The following is a 16,396-nucleotide window of genomic DNA, read 5'->3' as shown; positions in this document are numbered from 1 at the left end:
CCGATGTGCAGGAGTCCGCCGCGGCTGAGTTCGCGACTGCGGCTGGCACGGTACTCGGCACGCCGACGTGCGCGCCCTCCTGAGGATATCCAGAACCGGTATGGGGTAATCCAAGACAGTATTTGAGATAGGTTACAAGCACTTTGACAGCGGGAACGCATATCTTAGACCGCGAGGACACGGTCTCGTTTCGATGGGAGTGTCACAGCTGTGACAGGCTTATTACGGTCTGTGATAATGTGAAGTGCATAAACGCATGCGACTTGAACAGACGCAACGACCAGACGGCAGACGTCATGCATGAGTGTTTTGGTAGGCGATTGTGCCGGGAGACCCCTCGGTCGCCCTCGGTTGCCCGGGGAGCCCTGCCGAGGGCTGCCCGTTAAGGCTAGAGTTGCTGGCTTACGTAAGAATTCTGTCGAAGGCTACCCGCCTAAACTGGAGTTGAACGCTATCCGACTCTGACTCCCGGCAACCCAGCCAAGTCACAACGGCCCAGGGGCTGGTCAGCGACAGCGGTGTCATCCAGACCATCAATCGCTGACCAGCCCCTCACCGGCCCAGCGCATTTCCTCCGCCTTCTGCGAGGACCCCCCGTCACGCCTACCATCGGCTGAGCTACCCACCTTTCAGATGGATGCCGACTTGTACGCCCCCCTGTGCAGCCTGAGCAAGGCCGCCCCTCTCGTCGGCCTCAAGAAGAAGCTGAGCACCACCTCCGCCAGCGGTGACGAGGTCATGCCGGACCTGCTGAACGAGTCCAAGACCGCCGCAACCGCCAGCCCCTTCGGCAACGTGCCGGTGGAGGCGCTACCCAGTCTCAACACCCTCTTCAACGAGTCCAACCCCTATTGGGAGTTGTTGGGCCCCAAGAGCGTCAAGCCCTCCCCATTCGCGGGCTTTCACCTGTCGGACGAGCAGATGGAGGAGAACGTTAACGCCGCGCTGCGCGCCAACGCCACCATCGCCACGACCAAGGTCGGCCCCGCCAGCAGCTCCGCCAAGTCCGCCAGCATTGAGGACAAGATCGCCTCCACCAGCGTCGGCAAGACCAAGCCCACCGGCTACGGCAACGCCAAAACCACCACCGCCGCCATCAACCACGAGGCCAAGGCCACCGCCGACAAGGAGGTGCTGACCACCGGCGCCGCCAGCCCCAAGACTACGGCCAACGGCAGCAACGACGAGTCGCCTCCCACTAAGACCAAGACGGCCACCGCCTCCGCCACCCTGACGCCTGAGGAGATGGAGGAGCTGATGGCGAAGGTGACCGCCGCCGCACACCACGCCGCCACCGCCGCACTGTACGAGTACACCACTGGTGAGCAGTACCGGCTGTTCCGCGCCATCCTGGGCTGGGAGTCCCTGGCCCGCTTCACAATGAGTCAGCTGGGTCGCGTGGTGTCCGCGATCCTGTACCCCGCGCTAGGATACGAGACGACTGCCCGCGTCATGGACCAGTGCTTCGCTCTAAACGCCTGGGAAGGGGAACAGCTACTGCAGGGTGTGTCCCGACTCGGACACGCCGTGTCATCTAACTAACGGAGGCACAGCATTACCGTGTGGAGCAACATGTTGGAAACCCTGCTGCTGCACGCCGATGTGCAGGAGTCCGCCGCGGCTGAGTTCGCGACTGCGGCTGGCACGGTACTCGGCACGCCGACGTGCGCGCCCTCCTGAGGATATCCAGAACCGGTATGGGGTAATCCAAGACAGTATTTGAGATAGGTTACAAGCACTTTGACAGCGGGAACGCATATCTTAGACCGCGAGGACACGGTCTCGTTTCGATGGGAGTGTCACAGCTGTGACAGGCTTATTACGGTCTGTGATAATGTGAAGTGCATAAACGCATGCGACTTGAACAGACGCAACGACCAGACGGCAGACGTCATGCATGAGTGTTTTGGTAGGCGATTGTGCCGGGAGACCCCTCGGTCGCCCTCGGTTGCCCGGGGAGCCCTGCCGAGGGCTGCCCGTTAAGGCTAGAGTTGCTGGCTTACGTAAGAATTCTGTCGAAGGCTACCCGCCTAAACTGGAGTTGAACGCTATCCGACTCTGACTCCCGGCAACCCAGCCAAGTCACAACGGCCCAGGGGCTGGTCAGCGACAGCGGTGTCATCCAGACCATCAATCGCTGACCAGCCCCTCACCGGCCCAGCGCATTTCCTCCGCCTTCTGCGAGGACCCCCCGTCACGCCTACCATCGGCTGAGCTACCCACCTTTCAGATGGATGCCGACTTGTACGCCCCCCTGTGCAGCCTGAGCAAGGCCGCCCCTCTCGTCGGCCTCAAGAAGAGGAGTCGGGTGGGGCGGGTGGGCGCCAGTCATCATCGTAAGGCTGGCTTAGGTGAAGGGGACAGTACCAGCGCTTAGGGATACCGGGCAGCGGTGGATCCAAGCAGTGGAAGTGCCAGGGTAGTCCACAGCCAGGGGCATCACAGAAAATGAGGTTGCGGAATGGTGCCGTCGACTGACACACCACACACGCCGGTTCTGACGGTTGCGTGTGCCGATCTTCTGCTTGTTGTCCGGTACAGGCAGCTCCTGCGGCCCCGGCGGCACTGGCAACACCGGCTGCTGTCAGCGTACGGGGACGGTGAGGCAGGTTCAGGGTCGGGACCGGTACCGTGGGTCGAAGCGAAGATGGGGGTAGACGCCTGCGTTTCGGCGAACGTTCTTGTGGATCTAGTCCTTCGTTTCCCACCACAGGACCCGACCTGGGTGGTGCGATGACTGCAGCGGTAGGAGTGGCCACAACGGTGGCCACAACGGTGGGCGTGGGCACCCGGTTTGCGGCGCATGAGAGGACCGCCTGGCTGGTGATCGTCCTTCTTCGCTCTGCGGATTGCGAGGTGGGTTTGACTGGGACGCGGTCCGCTGTTCATCACACGGCCGGGGCGGCGGCTCGGTGCGTGTCGTGCTGGGATCGTGTGTAGTGGCTGGCGGAAACAAAGACGGGAAGTACGTGGGTTCCACCGCATCGCGCATGCCGTCCGAGAGAAGCAGCTGAGCGCTGTTGCCTCGCACGTAGGTCTCGGCCTCGTAGTCTTCTGTGTCTGGACTGGACAAGGTCTCGTCTTGTTCTAGTAAGTGGCCCAGACGGCTTAGACCATCGACGTTGCCGTTCTTCTTGCCGGCCTTACTTGTGCTGAATGTCCAGGTCATAGGCCTGCAGGATGAGCGCATAACGCCCCAGTTTGCCATGCAGGTCGCTCGCACTGGCGGACTGCAGATAGCGCACTGCCATGGAGTCGGTGATGAGAACGGTACGTGTGCCGTATATGTAAGGGTGGAACTTCTTAACCGCCCACACAGCAGCGAAGGCATCACCATCGGCACTGCTGTAGTTGAATTGAGAGCCAGTCATGGCCTTGCTTGCGAACTGAACGGCGTATTCTTGTCCTGTGTGGTCCTTCTGCGCCAAACAGGCGGCGACGGCGGTACGGCACCAGTCCACCTGGATCATGAAGGGCCGCGAGAAGTCCGGCGCGCGCAGCACCGGCTCTGAGGTGAGGGCGTGCTTGAGGACTTCAAAGGCACGGTGTTCGGCTTCAGTCCATAACCAAGGCGTGTCCTTGGTTAGCAGGGCGTGTAGGGGTTGAGCGATGTGAGCGAACGCCGCAATCATGTTGCGATAATAGCCGACGGTTCCCAGGAAGGCGCGTAGCTCCCGGACGCTACGTGGGGGGCGTAGGGCGGCGATGTTGGCGACGTTCCGGGGGCTTGGTGCGATAACCCCACGAATGCCGTCCAGCAGGTGACCTAGGAACACCACCTTGCGTTTGCCAAACTCGCACTTGGACACGGATGCCTTGAGTGATGCGTACCGTATGAGGTCCAACACCATGCAAATGTGCCACAGGTGAGCGATGAAGGACTGGCTGGAGAGGAGAACATGCATCATCAAGATACATGGCGACACACCGTTCACGTGGGTATGCTTGATCAGGTGCGCCAGCGCTCGTTGGGGAAACGGCGGGTACTGGATTGTCAGAGGCACCCAGCTGCGGGGCTTGTAGAAGCGGACCAAGCATCTTGTGTGCGAGGTGGCTGAACACGGCTGCGGCACCTTTGGCGCCCATGGGCATACAGCGATACTGGTACTGGCCAGAGGGTGATGCGAAGCCCGTGCGGAGCTTGGATGCTTGCTCGGTGATAGGCACTTGCCAATAGCCACTGAGCATGTCAATGGAAGCGTGCCATCGTTGCTCACCAGAGGGCGGGGCGACGCTGTCCAGGATATCCTGAATGTGACCCAACGGGTAGCGTACATCCCGTGTCACTGCATTCACTTTGCGCAGGTCCACACAAGGCCGTAGCTGACCGTTCTTCTTGGCTACCACGACGATGGGCAAAACCCAGGGGCTGGTGGAGTCTTCCACGACGCCGTCGGCCTTCATCTCGATCGGAGATAGCTTTGTCTACCGCCTCCTTCTCCACTCGTGACATGCGGTAAGGTTGCTGGGCGAGAGGTGGATGGTCGCCGGTGTCGATCTTGAACTCCACCCAGGAGGTGCAGCCTAGTTCTCGTGTTGTTAACGCGAACACATCGTAGTTGCGCAGCAAACCCGTTGCTAGCTGGTTGAACTGAACCGGAGATAGGTCGGGGTCGATGGTGTCCAGGATTGCATCCCGTAACTCAGGCCTTGGCTCCGTTCCTTCCAACAGGGCGCGAGCGCGGGTGCCGTACACTCGTGCTGCCGCCTCCAGGTGCCCATCGTGATCAGCGCCTGAGGGAGGTGGTGGCGAACCGAGCTGTTCCTGCACAAGGTGAGGGTTGTGTAAGATCATGGGTTCCGACACGGCGAAAGGTGTAGCAGTGGGTGGCTGAGAAGCGGTGGGGCGTGCGAGGCCAGGCATGTCGTGCTCCTTGGCACTTGCGGAAGAAGGAGAGTCGATTGGCCCATCCCCATCCTCACTCCCATCGGTGAGGGGTGGTAGTGTGTCGTCTCCTCCGAGCGCGTCTTCATCTTCATTGGTTGACTGACTGGCTTGTGACTGGGCCGACCACCCCACGTCTTCGAAATCCATGCAGGAGGAGTAGGTGGGCGCCAGTAAACCTTCATCAACCAGTGCTGCAGACTCTGGTGGCCGTGGCGCGATAGGTGGGGACGAGGCTGCATCCGCCAGGTACATAGAGTGGTCTAGGGCTGCCTCCAGCTCCATCTCCATAGCAGCGGGCTGCGCCATCCTCATAAACTGGATAGGAATGCTGGCACGGGCGTCTTGATCGTTGGTGTACTCGAGACGCTTAGCGTCATACGAAATGTTGGCGCGTGCCGTATAAAGGAAGTCGGTACCCAGCAGGATCTCGTAGTTGAGGGCTTGAGAAACGAAGGGGTTGAGGCACATGCTCATGTCACCAGTAGTGGACACTTGCAAGCCCTGAACTTTGCCCGCCACTTTATCCCGTCGTCCGCAGGCGTTCAGGAAGGTCGCGCCGGACTCCTGAAGTGCCTCCAGTAGGTCTAACTGACGCAACTAGCGTGTTGCGAATGATGACGCTGTGACTGGCACCGGAGTCGACGATGGCAGTGATTGGAGTCCAGTTTCCATGTGCATTGGCCAAGAAGACGTCCGCCTTACACACCTGCCAGCACTGCGACGGTACCCAGGTGTGTGGCGAGGGCGTGGCGTTGTGGATGGCAGCATTAGTTTCCATAGGCGTAGGGCCATCGCGTAGCGGAGCTCCGGTAGCGGGTGAGCGAAAGGGGTTGAGGGGTGGCTGCGGGCCAAATGGGTTGCGCAGTGCGGGACCTCCGGCGGTTGTGGGGAGCACCGGGGTTGCTGTAGGGTTGGCCGACTGCTTGCGCCTCGCGGTCTGCAGTAGTTGGCTGCCCACCTTGGCGTAGATCTGTACAGTAGGGTCGCACTCCACGGCCATGCGCAAAGGCACTGGGTACTTGCCGACACGCTGAATGATGTCATTGGTGATTTGCTGATCCACCACTGCAGGGTCCGCTGACGGCACTGGGTCGGTCCGGCCGGTGGGCTCACCAGGACTACGGCGCGGGCGATAGACACCAGGACCTGTGGGTGCTGCGGCAGCCTGACGTGGAGGCCTGACAGGTGGGGGTGGAAACGGCGAGTTGGGATGTTGTGTTAGCGCTTGCCGCTCTCCTGCCTCTCTAGTAGAGCAGCTCACACCGCTCGCTGCGGTCGCTGCGGTTTTTCTTTTGTCCAAGCCTTTGAGAGTATTTCCTACTGCCCGCCCGCGAGCTAGCCCTTTCGGCTCGCCCCCGCCCCAGGTGTCCCGAGTGGAGCCGCGGCGCGTCCTGGCCGTCTGGTTGTGGCGGCGCCGTCGCCTGGCGCCGCCCTCGCCTGGTCGCTCTGCTGGAGCTCGGCGGTGGAGCCGGCGTTTTGTCGGTGGTGTTGTGGTCGTAGGCGTTGTCGTGAGGCCGGCGTTGAGGGTGGCTGGGCGGGCCCGCGAGGGCCCTAGGCGCCCGCTGCCACGCCGTTAGAGGGTTTTCAGGGTTTTTTTTGATTCGCGCTCCAGGCTGCCCCGGGTTTTTTAGGGCTTCGCCAGGGTTCCGGCTTTTTTACCGGGGCGTCAGCCTGGAGCGCGCGTTGTTGCCGGGACCCTGGCCGAGGCCACGGGTGTTAGCTGTTGGTGTGTTGGCTGGTCGCGCTTCGGTTGCGCGTGGTTCTGCTTTCGGCGCCGTTGTTCCGCGCCTTGGTGGCCTCGTGGGTTGCTGTTTGCTGCCGCTGTCGTGCTGGTGGCCGCGCTGCGCTCGCGCGCGCCGGTCTCGCTCGTCTGTTTTGTGGTTGTGTCGCGGTGGCGTGGCGTTGTGTCGCCTTTTGAGGGGGCCGCTCGGGCGTGCCCCCTCGCTCGCTTGCGCGGGTGTGAGCCGTTCTGCAGTGTAAGTGCCATTAGTCCGTATCAAAGACCGTAATAAGCCTGTCACACAGACAACACGCCGTTCAGGCTGGGGGCGGGAAGGGTTTGAATGCATGTGTGACGCATGTGAGCGCGGGTTGTGGTGCGAGCATGCCTGCGGGGCTGAGGGGGAAGACGCTTGGGAGCTCTGACCACACATGATGGAACTAGGGTGCTCATGTAATCGTGGATGATAAAAACCAGCGTGATTTGCAGCTCTCCTTGAGCCTGCCTCACAAGTGCTGCGTGTCCATCCCCACCCGCCTCCAGGACAGTCAGCGTGTGTAAGGAGGATTCCGTTACACGAGCAAGTCTCTCTCTCCCGAGCCGTGTCGAGGCGGACACGCGGCTCCGCATGGGCACCGTACAGAACGGTGCGCGCTCTTAAGGGCCGCTCTCTCTATTCCCCGGTACTTTTTAGTGCCACACTCCTGTATCGTATAGTGTGTAGCCTCCTCAAGACTCCGGTGACTCTCAAGACTTCCCAAGTAAGACGCATGCATTCTAGTATCTCCTGGGCTCCTAGCATTTGCTAGCTTACAGCGTGTGGCTCGGTGCCCCAGGCCTGCATGACTGCATTTGCGTTTGCAAACCATGACCCTACCTGCCCTCACCCAGCTGCCTAACGCTATCCGGCGCAGTCTGCAACCCACCCTAGAGCCGGTTGATGCACAGAGTATTCGTAACACATGTAGCATCCCAGGATACGGTGTGAGCAGCAGTCAATCGAGCCATCCTGCGGTCAACTGACAATTGAAACGACATCTTTACGCATTCAACCCCGGCTTGCCACACATCCTGCGCTCTGGCGCCCTGCGGTCAACTGCAAACTGTCAACTGCAAATAGAAACGGATAATGGGACAACGTCACGAATACCATACTCCTCAAGAGTGCTCGCACATGCACGTGCACACGCTACGGCGCCACACTTGCTCACTCCATCTCCTGCCCACCAGGTCATAAATAAACAAACAACATGCGAATGCAAAGAAGTGTCAGTCCACACGAAGTGCGAATGTGCGTGCCAAAATTGCAAATGTTAATCTTTGACACCATCCAACCCGCCATCACCACCATCATCGCTCCCGCCATCAAGCCCCACCATCGCCAGCCGCGTCAGCAGCAGCCGCCCCCTGCTGTCGCGCCTCCGCGCCGCCTTGCGCCTCCGCGCCGCATCCCGCCGCTCCTCGCTATCCCCACCTCGGCTGCGGCTCCTCTTCCGTCCCGCTTCCCTTGCAGCCTCCGCACTGTGCTCACGGCTCTCAAGGTCTTGTACGGCTTGTTTCGGACCCGCCGGGTCCTCAGACGCCGTATTCTGTTGCACATTAGCAGCCGAGGCGGAACAGCGCTCGCGCTCGCGATCGGCGCTACTTGCACATTCATCATCCGGGCGGCAGCCGCCGGCCCGCTCCTCTTCCTTGTCAGCACCACTTGCCCCACCAACGCACACTTCAGCAGCACCAGCACCGGCACCAGCATCAGTGCCAGCAACAACATCAGCGGCGTCACTCCCTGCGGCTAGCGGCGCCACGGCAGCGGCACGAGATGCGGTCGCTGTGCCCGCCGCCCCGTTCCCGTCCCCGTCTGCGTCAGGCTGCCGCGTCTGCGCCCGTGTCTCGGGCAGTGCCGGCACTGCAAGTGGCGGCGGCGAGTCGTCCGCCAGCTGTGGCTCCGACATCAGCAGCTGCAGCATGAGTCGGAGTGGAGGTGTCGCCGGCCGCCGCCGCCGCCGCTGCTGGTGGTGGTGGCGGCGGTCGCTGGGCCGCCCAGCTGGCGCTCCGCCCGCCTCCACACAGCAGCCGCGACTGCTAGCGGCGGCCATTGGCAACGCTGCAGCGGCGGCGGCAACCTCGCCATCTGCGGCCGCTGTCCCGCTCTTCACACCTGCCGCTGCTGATGCTGCTCCGCTCTCCAACGTTGCTGCTACTGCTGCTGGCTCCGTGGCCGGCATCGTCCCCACCGCTACCGCCGCCGCCCCATCCACCTGCCCGTCAAGCAGCGCCAACGCCGGCAGCCGCGGCAGCGGTAGAGGGGCCAACGACAGCGGCAGCGGTAGAGCGGCCGCCGTCAGCGGCAGTGGCAGTGCGGGTGGTGGCGGCAGGCGGTCCAGGTGGTCGAGGGCCGATGACGACTGGCTACTGCTGGCGCCGCGCAGCACCGTCGTGGACCGAGGTGCCGGCGTGCTTGGGCCGCCGTCAGTCGCAGCTGTCGGCGGCGCCGGCGCCGGCGGCATGCCCAGGCCCGCTGCATCCATCCCAGCAGCAGTAGCAGTTGCGGTTGCGGTTGATGCTCCTCCCTTGCTGCAGCCGGCGGGCTTGGGCGAGGCATCGCTGCTGGCCTGGGCGGTGGTGGCGGCGGGGTGGTCGCACGCGGGAGTCGGGAGGCCCTCAACCAGCCGCCGGCCCTGCGGCTGCGGTTGCGGCTGCTGTGGCTGCTGCTGTGGCGGCTGCTGTTGCGGCTGCGGCTGTTGCTCATGTTCGACTGGCTTTAGCTGCTCTGGCTGTGGGTCATTGTGGTGCTGTAGCTGATGGTCGGACCGCGGCCGCTGCGGCGGCGTGAGCAGCAGCTGCGAAGGCGGCCGATCCCTGTCGCTGCCCTCTGACGGCAGCAGAGGTAGTGGCTGCAGTGGCTGCAGCCGCCTGCTGGTGCTGCCCTCCACGGTGTCAACGCCACCGGTGGAGGCACCGCAGGCACCGCAGGCATCGCAGGCATCACCCGGCTGGTCGACATCCGCGCCCGCCTTTGCCGGCTGCTGTGTGACGCCCGCACCCTCCTCCTCCTTTTCCTCCTCCTCCTCGTCAGCACCGGAGGCGGAGGAGCCGTGCAGCAGTCGCCGCCACAGCGCACACACGACGTCGCCGCCATCGCCATCGGCACCAGCAGCAGCCCCAACCGCAGTATCACCAACCGCAGCCCTAGCAGCAGCAGCCCTAGCAGCAGCAGTGTCAGTGGGCACTGCTGCCGCGCACTCTCCGGCACGGCCGCGGCCCCGGTCCCGGTCCCGGGCCCGGGCCTGGTTCCCAGCCGCGGCGGCCGCGGCGGCGCCGCTGCCACGTGGTGGTGGTGGCGCCTCCCGCAGCCGCTCCGCCAGCAGTAGCCACGGGTCAGCTTTGCCTGCAGCCGCTGCAGCAGACGCCATCACCACCGAAACGTCCACCGGTGTAGCTGCCGTTGCCGCCGCCGCCGCCGCCGCCGGATGAGAAGCAGGGAGGCGCGCTGCTTCTGCTGTCCCCGCTCCTCCTGCTGCCGGCGGCGACTGCGGCGGCGGCGGCGGGTGGCTGGCTGATGCTGAGGGCAGTTGCGGCGGCGGCGGTGGTGGCTGCTTCGGCGGCGCTATCCGGGGCGGGTACCAGTCCTCAGGCAAGGGCGACAGCTCCAGGCGAGCACCGCTGAAGCCGCTGAGCGCGTGCGGCCTTGCGGCCACCACATGCAGCCGCCGGCGCCGGCGCCGCCGCTGCCGCCGCGCCTCCAGTGTCCCGCCTTGAGCCGTGCCCTCCCTCTCCTCGCCTTCCTCCCTCTCCTCCCCCTCCTCCTCCTCCTCCTCCTCCTCCTCCTCATCCGCCTGCTCCTCTGTTGTGTTGCAGCCGCCGACCGGCGCCTCTGAGCCAGCCGGTGCCTCTGACCCAGCAGAGGAGCCCCAGTCACACTCCGACTCCCACCCGCCGCTGCCACTGCCGCCGTCCCTGCCCACCGCAGCCGGTGCCGGCGCCGCCGGCCCCGACGCCCCTCCTGCCGCCGCTGACGGGGTGCCACTGCTGCCGCCCTCGCCGCCGCCGCGCAGGCAAGTGCGCAGCAGCAGGCCACTGGTGCCGCCGCCCGCCGCGGGCGCTGCAGCCGCCGCCGGGGTGCGGCGGTGCGGCACTGCCGCTGGCGCCGCCACTGCATGCCGGTGCCACTGCAGCTGCAGCTGCTCGCAGCGCTGCACCGAATCCGGTACCCACCTGCGCATACAGTATGCAAATGCACACATGGTGAGGCGCACTGCGCGAGCCGGCGGGAGGGTTTGCAGGCGCATTATTGGGCCCCTCATTACTGATAACCTCTGTACTCGCCTCATCATTCCCCCCATCAAGCCTCATTACTATTCACCTCATGATTCCCGTCACCGCCTCAGGCCCCTCACCTCCAGTCCACAACCCGCACGCCGCCCGCCGGTAGCGGCAGCCGCGCCGTGCCTACGCAGCAGTGGCCACCGCCGCCGCCGCCGCCGCCGCCGCCGACGCGGCCGGCATTCCTCGTGTCCACGTCTGCATCTGCGTCCGTGCGCATGCGCTTGCCGGCGCCGCCGCCGCCGCCGCCCATGCCGACACCCAGCCAGGCAAGCAGCCGCGCCAGTTCACTCGGCTCGGGGCCGGCCCTGCTGCTGGGCCCCGCCGCCTGTCGCCTGATCACAGATAATGATGATGCTACTGCTGCTGGTGGTGGTGGTGGTGGTGATTGTGGTTGTGGTGGTGATGGTGGTGGTGGTGGTGGTGGTGGTGGGGACACCGGCGCGGCGCCGGGAGCACCACCACGGCGCACTTCCCGGCAGCGCTGGCGGCACTGCGGCTGCGGTCTTGGCGAGTGGTCCTCCAAATGCTGGAGCTGGTGCTGGTGCCCGGCTGCAACTGTCGCTGCAGCACCAGCACCAGCACCCGCACCAGCACCCGCATTGGCCGCGGTCAAAGCAGCGGCAGCGGTGGTAGTAATAGCACTGGCGGCGGCTGGTGCAACACCGGCCGCCGCCGCCGCCGCCGCCGCCGCCGCTGCCTCCCTGTACATCTGCGCCGCCGCCGCCGCCGCCCGCTCCCACTGCTGGCCGCTGCACATGCTCCGCAGCGCTGCCACCACCGCCTCCGCAGCAACCAGCGGCGGCGCTCCTCTCACTACCCTTCCCGGTACAAGTCCAAGTCTGTCGCTGGCTTCACGGCTACCGCCACCGCTGTTGCCGCCGCCGCTCCCGCCGCCGCCGCTGCCGCCGCCGCCGCTGCCGCCGCTCACGGCGGGAGGGTGCTCGCGGCCATCGAACAGCACCACATGACTCACGCCCTCACTCCACCCGCCCGCCAGCCTGCCGCCGCCGCGCACCACCTCCAGCCGCAACCGCTGCAGCGCGGCGTCAGCGGCGGCAGCGCCGGCGGGCATGGCGGCGGCAGCCGCCGCCGCCGCCGCCGCCGCTTCAGGCCTCCAGCAGCACCAGGACGGGGCGGCTGCTGACGCGGCATCGGCAGCCCCAGGAGCCCCAGCAGCAGCAGCAGCAGCAGTAGCAGCCCCAGCAGTAGCAGCCCCAGCAGCAGCAGCAGAAGCAGTAGCAGCCGCCTCACCCGGCCCAGCAGGGGTGCACCACTTGCCCACCAGCCCCATCACCGCACCCACCCCCGCCATCAACTCAAGAGGCGGATTCAGCTGGGGGGCTGCTGCCGCCGATGTTACTGGTGCTGGTGCCGGTTGCTGCCCCTCGCCAGCCGCCGCCTCAACCTCCACATTCAAGTCCGCCTTTGCTTCCGCCTCCGCCGCCGCCAGCTGTTGCTGCGACACGTCCAGCAACAGCACGTGCGCCCCCGCAAACACCCGACCCAGCCCGCTGCCGTACCACCACTCGCCGCCGCCGCCGCCGCCGCCGCCACACTTACGTCCGCCGCCGTCACCGCCCGCCTCCTCGGCCGCCTCCTCCTCCTCCTCCACTTCCACCGGCGGCGGCGGCGGCGGCGCCCCCACCGGCGCGCCCCCTGCCTCCAGCTGCCGCTGCACCCACACCACCACGTCGCGCATGGTGACGCAGTCGCGCAGACCGCTGCCACCGCCAGTAACAGCACCGATGCCGTCACCGATGCCGTCAGGACAACGACGCAGCTGCTGCTGCTGCTGCTGCCGCAGTGTGAACAGCTGCCGCGGCCCCAGCGCCGCCGCCACCGCCAGCCGCTGCTTGAGACCCGCATAGCTCTCCACGCGGCCGCCGCCGCCGCCGTTGCCCGCCGCCGCTACCGCCGCCGGCGGCGCGACTGTCGCCCGTCGGTACGGCAGCCTAGGCTTCTCTGATGGATGCTGGTGCTGGTGCTGCCGGCGCTGCTGGTGGTGGTGATGCAGCGGCGGCGGCGGTGCCGGTGGCGGGGCTTGCAGCAGCAATGGCGCCGGAGTGGCTAGCACGTGTCGCTCCAGCAGCATTCGTACGTCCTCGTCATCCAACCGCTCGTACAGCGGCACGCCGTACATGTCTACAGCGGAGGCGGAGGCGGAGGCGGCGGCGGTGGTGGCGGAGGCGGCGGTGGCGGAGGTGGTGGTGGGCGTGAGGTCTAGGCGCCATGCGTGTGCGGGCCGTGGCGGCAGGATGAGACGGCGCTGTGGGGCGAGGTGGGGTGGGGTGGACGGGTAAGTGTACAATGTATAACACAAACAGCAAGACCACATACACAAATACAAATACACACAACCGCCGCCAGCTCCGCCCACCTCGTTGTAGCAGTCCTCCAGCCAGGCCGGCCGCAGCAGCAGGCGGCGGCGTGTGTCGGCGGCGGCCCTCTGCGGGTCCCAGCCGTCCAGCACCACATAGGAGGCGGCGCAGGAGCCGCGGCCGGTCTGTGCACGCAGCAGGTGTGTGTGTGTGTGAGTGTCAGAGAAACAGGCGTGAGAGCACAAGGAAAGAAAACAGACAGAAGAATGTCAGCAGTGTGTGGATGAGAAGCACAAGGGGAACGAACGTATGCCTTGTCGCACAGCCACACACACACATATATATTTTTTTAACACATATATAAAAGCCATACACATACAGCCATACACAGTACCCCTTCCCCACACACCCCACACTCACATACGTGGCCAGCAGTCTGCCCCCCAGCAGCCCCACCAGCGCCCCCAGCTCCGCCCGCCGCCGCCGCACCGCCGCCGCGGTGCCGTACACGCCCTCCACACACACCCAGGCGCCGTGGAGCAGGTCGAAGTGTGTGGGCTGGCGGCAGTGGCCGTCGGGTGGGCGGGCAAGAGGGCGGAAAACGGGGGGTGGATTATGAAGGAGCGAGCGAGCGTGCCAGCGTAAACTTAGGGTGCCAAAAATTTAATGACTGTTCGACCCATGCTGAAAATGCAAGCCGCAAAATGTTTCTCACTCCTCAACGTTACAAGCAACAAAGCAAACAGCAAGTCGGTGCTGAAAACCCGAAACCCCCGAGTTCACTTTGACCTAGTGGCCGTTAGGCGTCTCTCAGTTGCCTCCCACCGGCAACCTAGTGGCCGTTAGGCGTCTCTCAGTTGCCTCCCACCGGCAGACCAAGGGTGGGTGGGAAGTAAATAAAAGCAAAAACACGGCAGAACAGTACTGTAAGATAGAAAGAGACAAACGGCAGATGCTGCTACCAGCAGCAGCTGCGCTACTTAGAGGCGCAATAGCGCCTCGTACGGCACTCCGTGCATACCACTTAATCGTCGTGAGAACCTACTGCCTTCTCCGACGCTCATACTTCGCTCCGGAGAAGTCAACATGAATGCACCATTTATGTTGGTCGCACATCACGCGTCGCATGCGGTACGCACCTGCTCGCCCTGACCAGCTGGCGGCCTCAGTGCCAATGGCACAGCTGCCGGCGCCCCACCGCACCTGCTGCGGCCCCCTCCCGGCAGCGACCCCTGCTGCTGCTGCTGCTGCTGCTGCTGCTGCTGCTGCTGCGCCCGCCGCCGCCGGCCCCGCCCGCCTGCTGCGGGCCGCGGTGGCGGCGCCGTCGCCGGTGGCGTCCACGCCGCGGGGGGCGGGGGCCCGTCCACCACCATACCGCCGGGCTGGTGCGGGCGGTGGCGACCCGCTGCCTCCGCCTCCTCCTCATCCACAACCGCGTCTTTAGGGGAGGGTGGAGCCAGGTGGAGCGGGGCGACAAGGCCGGGAGACAGGCTTGAATCACGGGAGACACATGGACACAGCGATGGAAAATCAAACCATAAGAATGCGACACGATCAAGGAAAGGAATACATGACGCGATCAAGGTTCCTTGCACGGCCGCCAGGCAGCGCACACGCACCTGGCACCGTCAGCCGCCGCCGCTTGCGCCCCGTCTGCGCCGCCGCCGCCGCCGCCGCCCCCGCCGCATCCGCCGCCCGCCGCCGCTCTCCCTCCTTCTCATCCGCCGTGTCCCCATCTTCACCATCCCCATCCCCCAGGCCCTCCGAGTCGCCGCCCGCACTCCCGGCAACCCCTGCCGCCGCCGCCGCCGCCGCCCCCGCCGCCGCCGCCGCCGCCAGCCTGTTCCTCAGCTCTGCCAGGCTGGTGGCCGATGCGGGGCTGCGGTCTTCACGCAGGCGGGTGATGCGCGGGAAGCGGAGCGTGCAGCCCGCCGCGAACACGTGGCTCGCATGCAGCCTCACGTCCGCGTTCACCTGCGTCGGCGGGGGCGTGTGTGTGGGCGTGGGGTGCGTGGCTGGGGCGTAAGACCCTCCCTTGATATCGCTCCAACACCCACCCACACACCCACACCCACATCCACATACACATACACACACACGCACACACACCCACACACCCACACACACATACACGCCCACCTGCACCACGATGCTCTTGTGCGGGTCTGTGACCATCAGGTCCGGCCACTCCTCCGGGTCGCCCGTGGCCCGCAACCAGGCGGGGCAGCCGCGCGCCAGCCGCTCCGCCCGGCTACTCAGCCGGCCACTTCCACCACCGCCACTGCCAGCACCACCGCCGCCATTACCACTCTTGCCACCACCGCCACCGCCACTGCCACCCCCTCCACCACCACTACCACCACCACCACTGCTGTTGCCACTGTTGCTGCGGCCCACCGCCGCCGCCACCTCCGCCGGCGGCGCCATGAGGCCGCTGCTGAGCAGCCGCGCCTCCAGCACCTCGCGCCGCTCCTCACGCACAAGCGCCGACACCACCGCGAATGTGACGAACTGGAGGGGCGGCGGCGGGCTACTGGCGGCCGCGGCGGCGGTTGAAGTGGTTGGGGTGGTTGGGGTGGTGGTGGTGGTGGTGTCAACGGGCTGGGGCTGGGGCTGGGGCTGTGGGTCTGGCAGACCGAGCAGCCAGGAGCCAAAGGAGGTCCTGAGAGGTGTGTGTGTGTGTGTGTGTGTGTGTGTGTGTGTGTGTGTGTGTGTGTGTGTGTGTGTGTGTGTGTGTGCGTATTACTGTGAACATGGCCAGGTCAGGGCGAGCGCGAGCGCGTTGTCCATTTCTGCGCCACATGCGACACGACAATGCGAACCGTGCATGTCCTCCATCCCTACCTTTCTGGATCGCGAGTCCCCACTTGTCGGCACCGCAGCCTCACAGCACACAGCCCCACGCCCCCATCCACAACGACAGCCGCCCCGCACAGCCTGCTTTGCCCTCGCGGCCCTCCGCCCCCCCGAGCCCTCCCCCCTCGTTTAAGCTTGGTTTGGTTTAGTTTAGGCTTAGATTTACAAAAAAAACACCTGCTCACCTGTCTCCTCCCGCCGTGCCCGCCCTCCAGCCCAGCACCACGCAGTCGAACTCGCCCAGTGTGAGGTAGTCGGGCTTGAGCTTGACCCAGGACTCGGAGCGCG

The 16,396-nt window shown here is 65.2% G+C and overlaps 2 protein-coding genes across 2 annotated transcripts in view; one reads left to right on the top strand and one right to left on the bottom strand.

Moving 5' to 3' along the window:
- The first annotated feature begins 135 nt into the window (after window positions 1-135).
- Window positions 136-1,941, top strand: CHLRE_06g277850v5 (uncharacterized protein). The gene has a single exon (XM_001690694.2). The coding sequence runs from the start codon at window positions 634-636 to the stop codon at window positions 1,540-1,542; it is 909 nt and encodes a 302-aa protein (XP_001690746.2). The 5' UTR covers window positions 136-633; the 3' UTR covers window positions 1,543-1,941.
- A 5,227-nt stretch (window positions 1,942-7,168) lies between these two features.
- The window catches only part of CHLRE_06g277801v5 (uncharacterized protein), a 15,477-nt gene continuing 6,249 nt past the window's right edge, over window positions 7,169-16,396 (bottom strand). The window contains exons 14-21 of the mRNA XM_043063043.1: window positions 16,294-16,396; window positions 15,392-15,914; window positions 14,872-15,226; window positions 14,392-14,690; window positions 13,673-13,810; window positions 13,312-13,437; window positions 11,006-13,200; window positions 7,169-10,823 (exon numbers count right to left, since the gene is read on the bottom strand). The exon at window positions 16,294-16,396 is cut by the window's right edge and continues 52 nt beyond it. Coding sequence (XP_042923749.1) covers window positions 7,922-10,823; window positions 11,006-13,200; window positions 13,312-13,437; window positions 13,673-13,810; window positions 14,392-14,690; window positions 14,872-15,226; window positions 15,392-15,914; window positions 16,294-16,396 — 6,641 coding nt within the window. The 3' untranslated portion in view covers window positions 7,169-7,921. The remainder of the gene's footprint in view (window positions 10,824-11,005; window positions 13,201-13,311; window positions 13,438-13,672; window positions 13,811-14,391; window positions 14,691-14,871; window positions 15,227-15,391; window positions 15,915-16,293) is intronic.

This window comes from Chlamydomonas reinhardtii, chromosome 6 (assembly GCF_000002595.2).
Source record: "Chlamydomonas reinhardtii strain CC-503 cw92 mt+ chromosome 6, whole genome shotgun sequence".
Taxonomy (NCBI): Eukaryota; Viridiplantae; Chlorophyta; class Chlorophyceae; order Chlamydomonadales; family Chlamydomonadaceae; genus Chlamydomonas; species Chlamydomonas reinhardtii.
The sequence above is the reverse complement of the archived record's forward strand: the minus strand, read 5'-3'. Positions and strand labels throughout refer to the sequence as shown.

What these genes read in the sequence shown, in the direction of transcription:
- CHLRE_06g277850v5 (XM_001690694.2), top strand. Translation starts at nt 634, where the DNA reads ATGGATGCCGACTTGTACGCCCCCCTGTGCAGCCTGAGCAAGGCCGCC.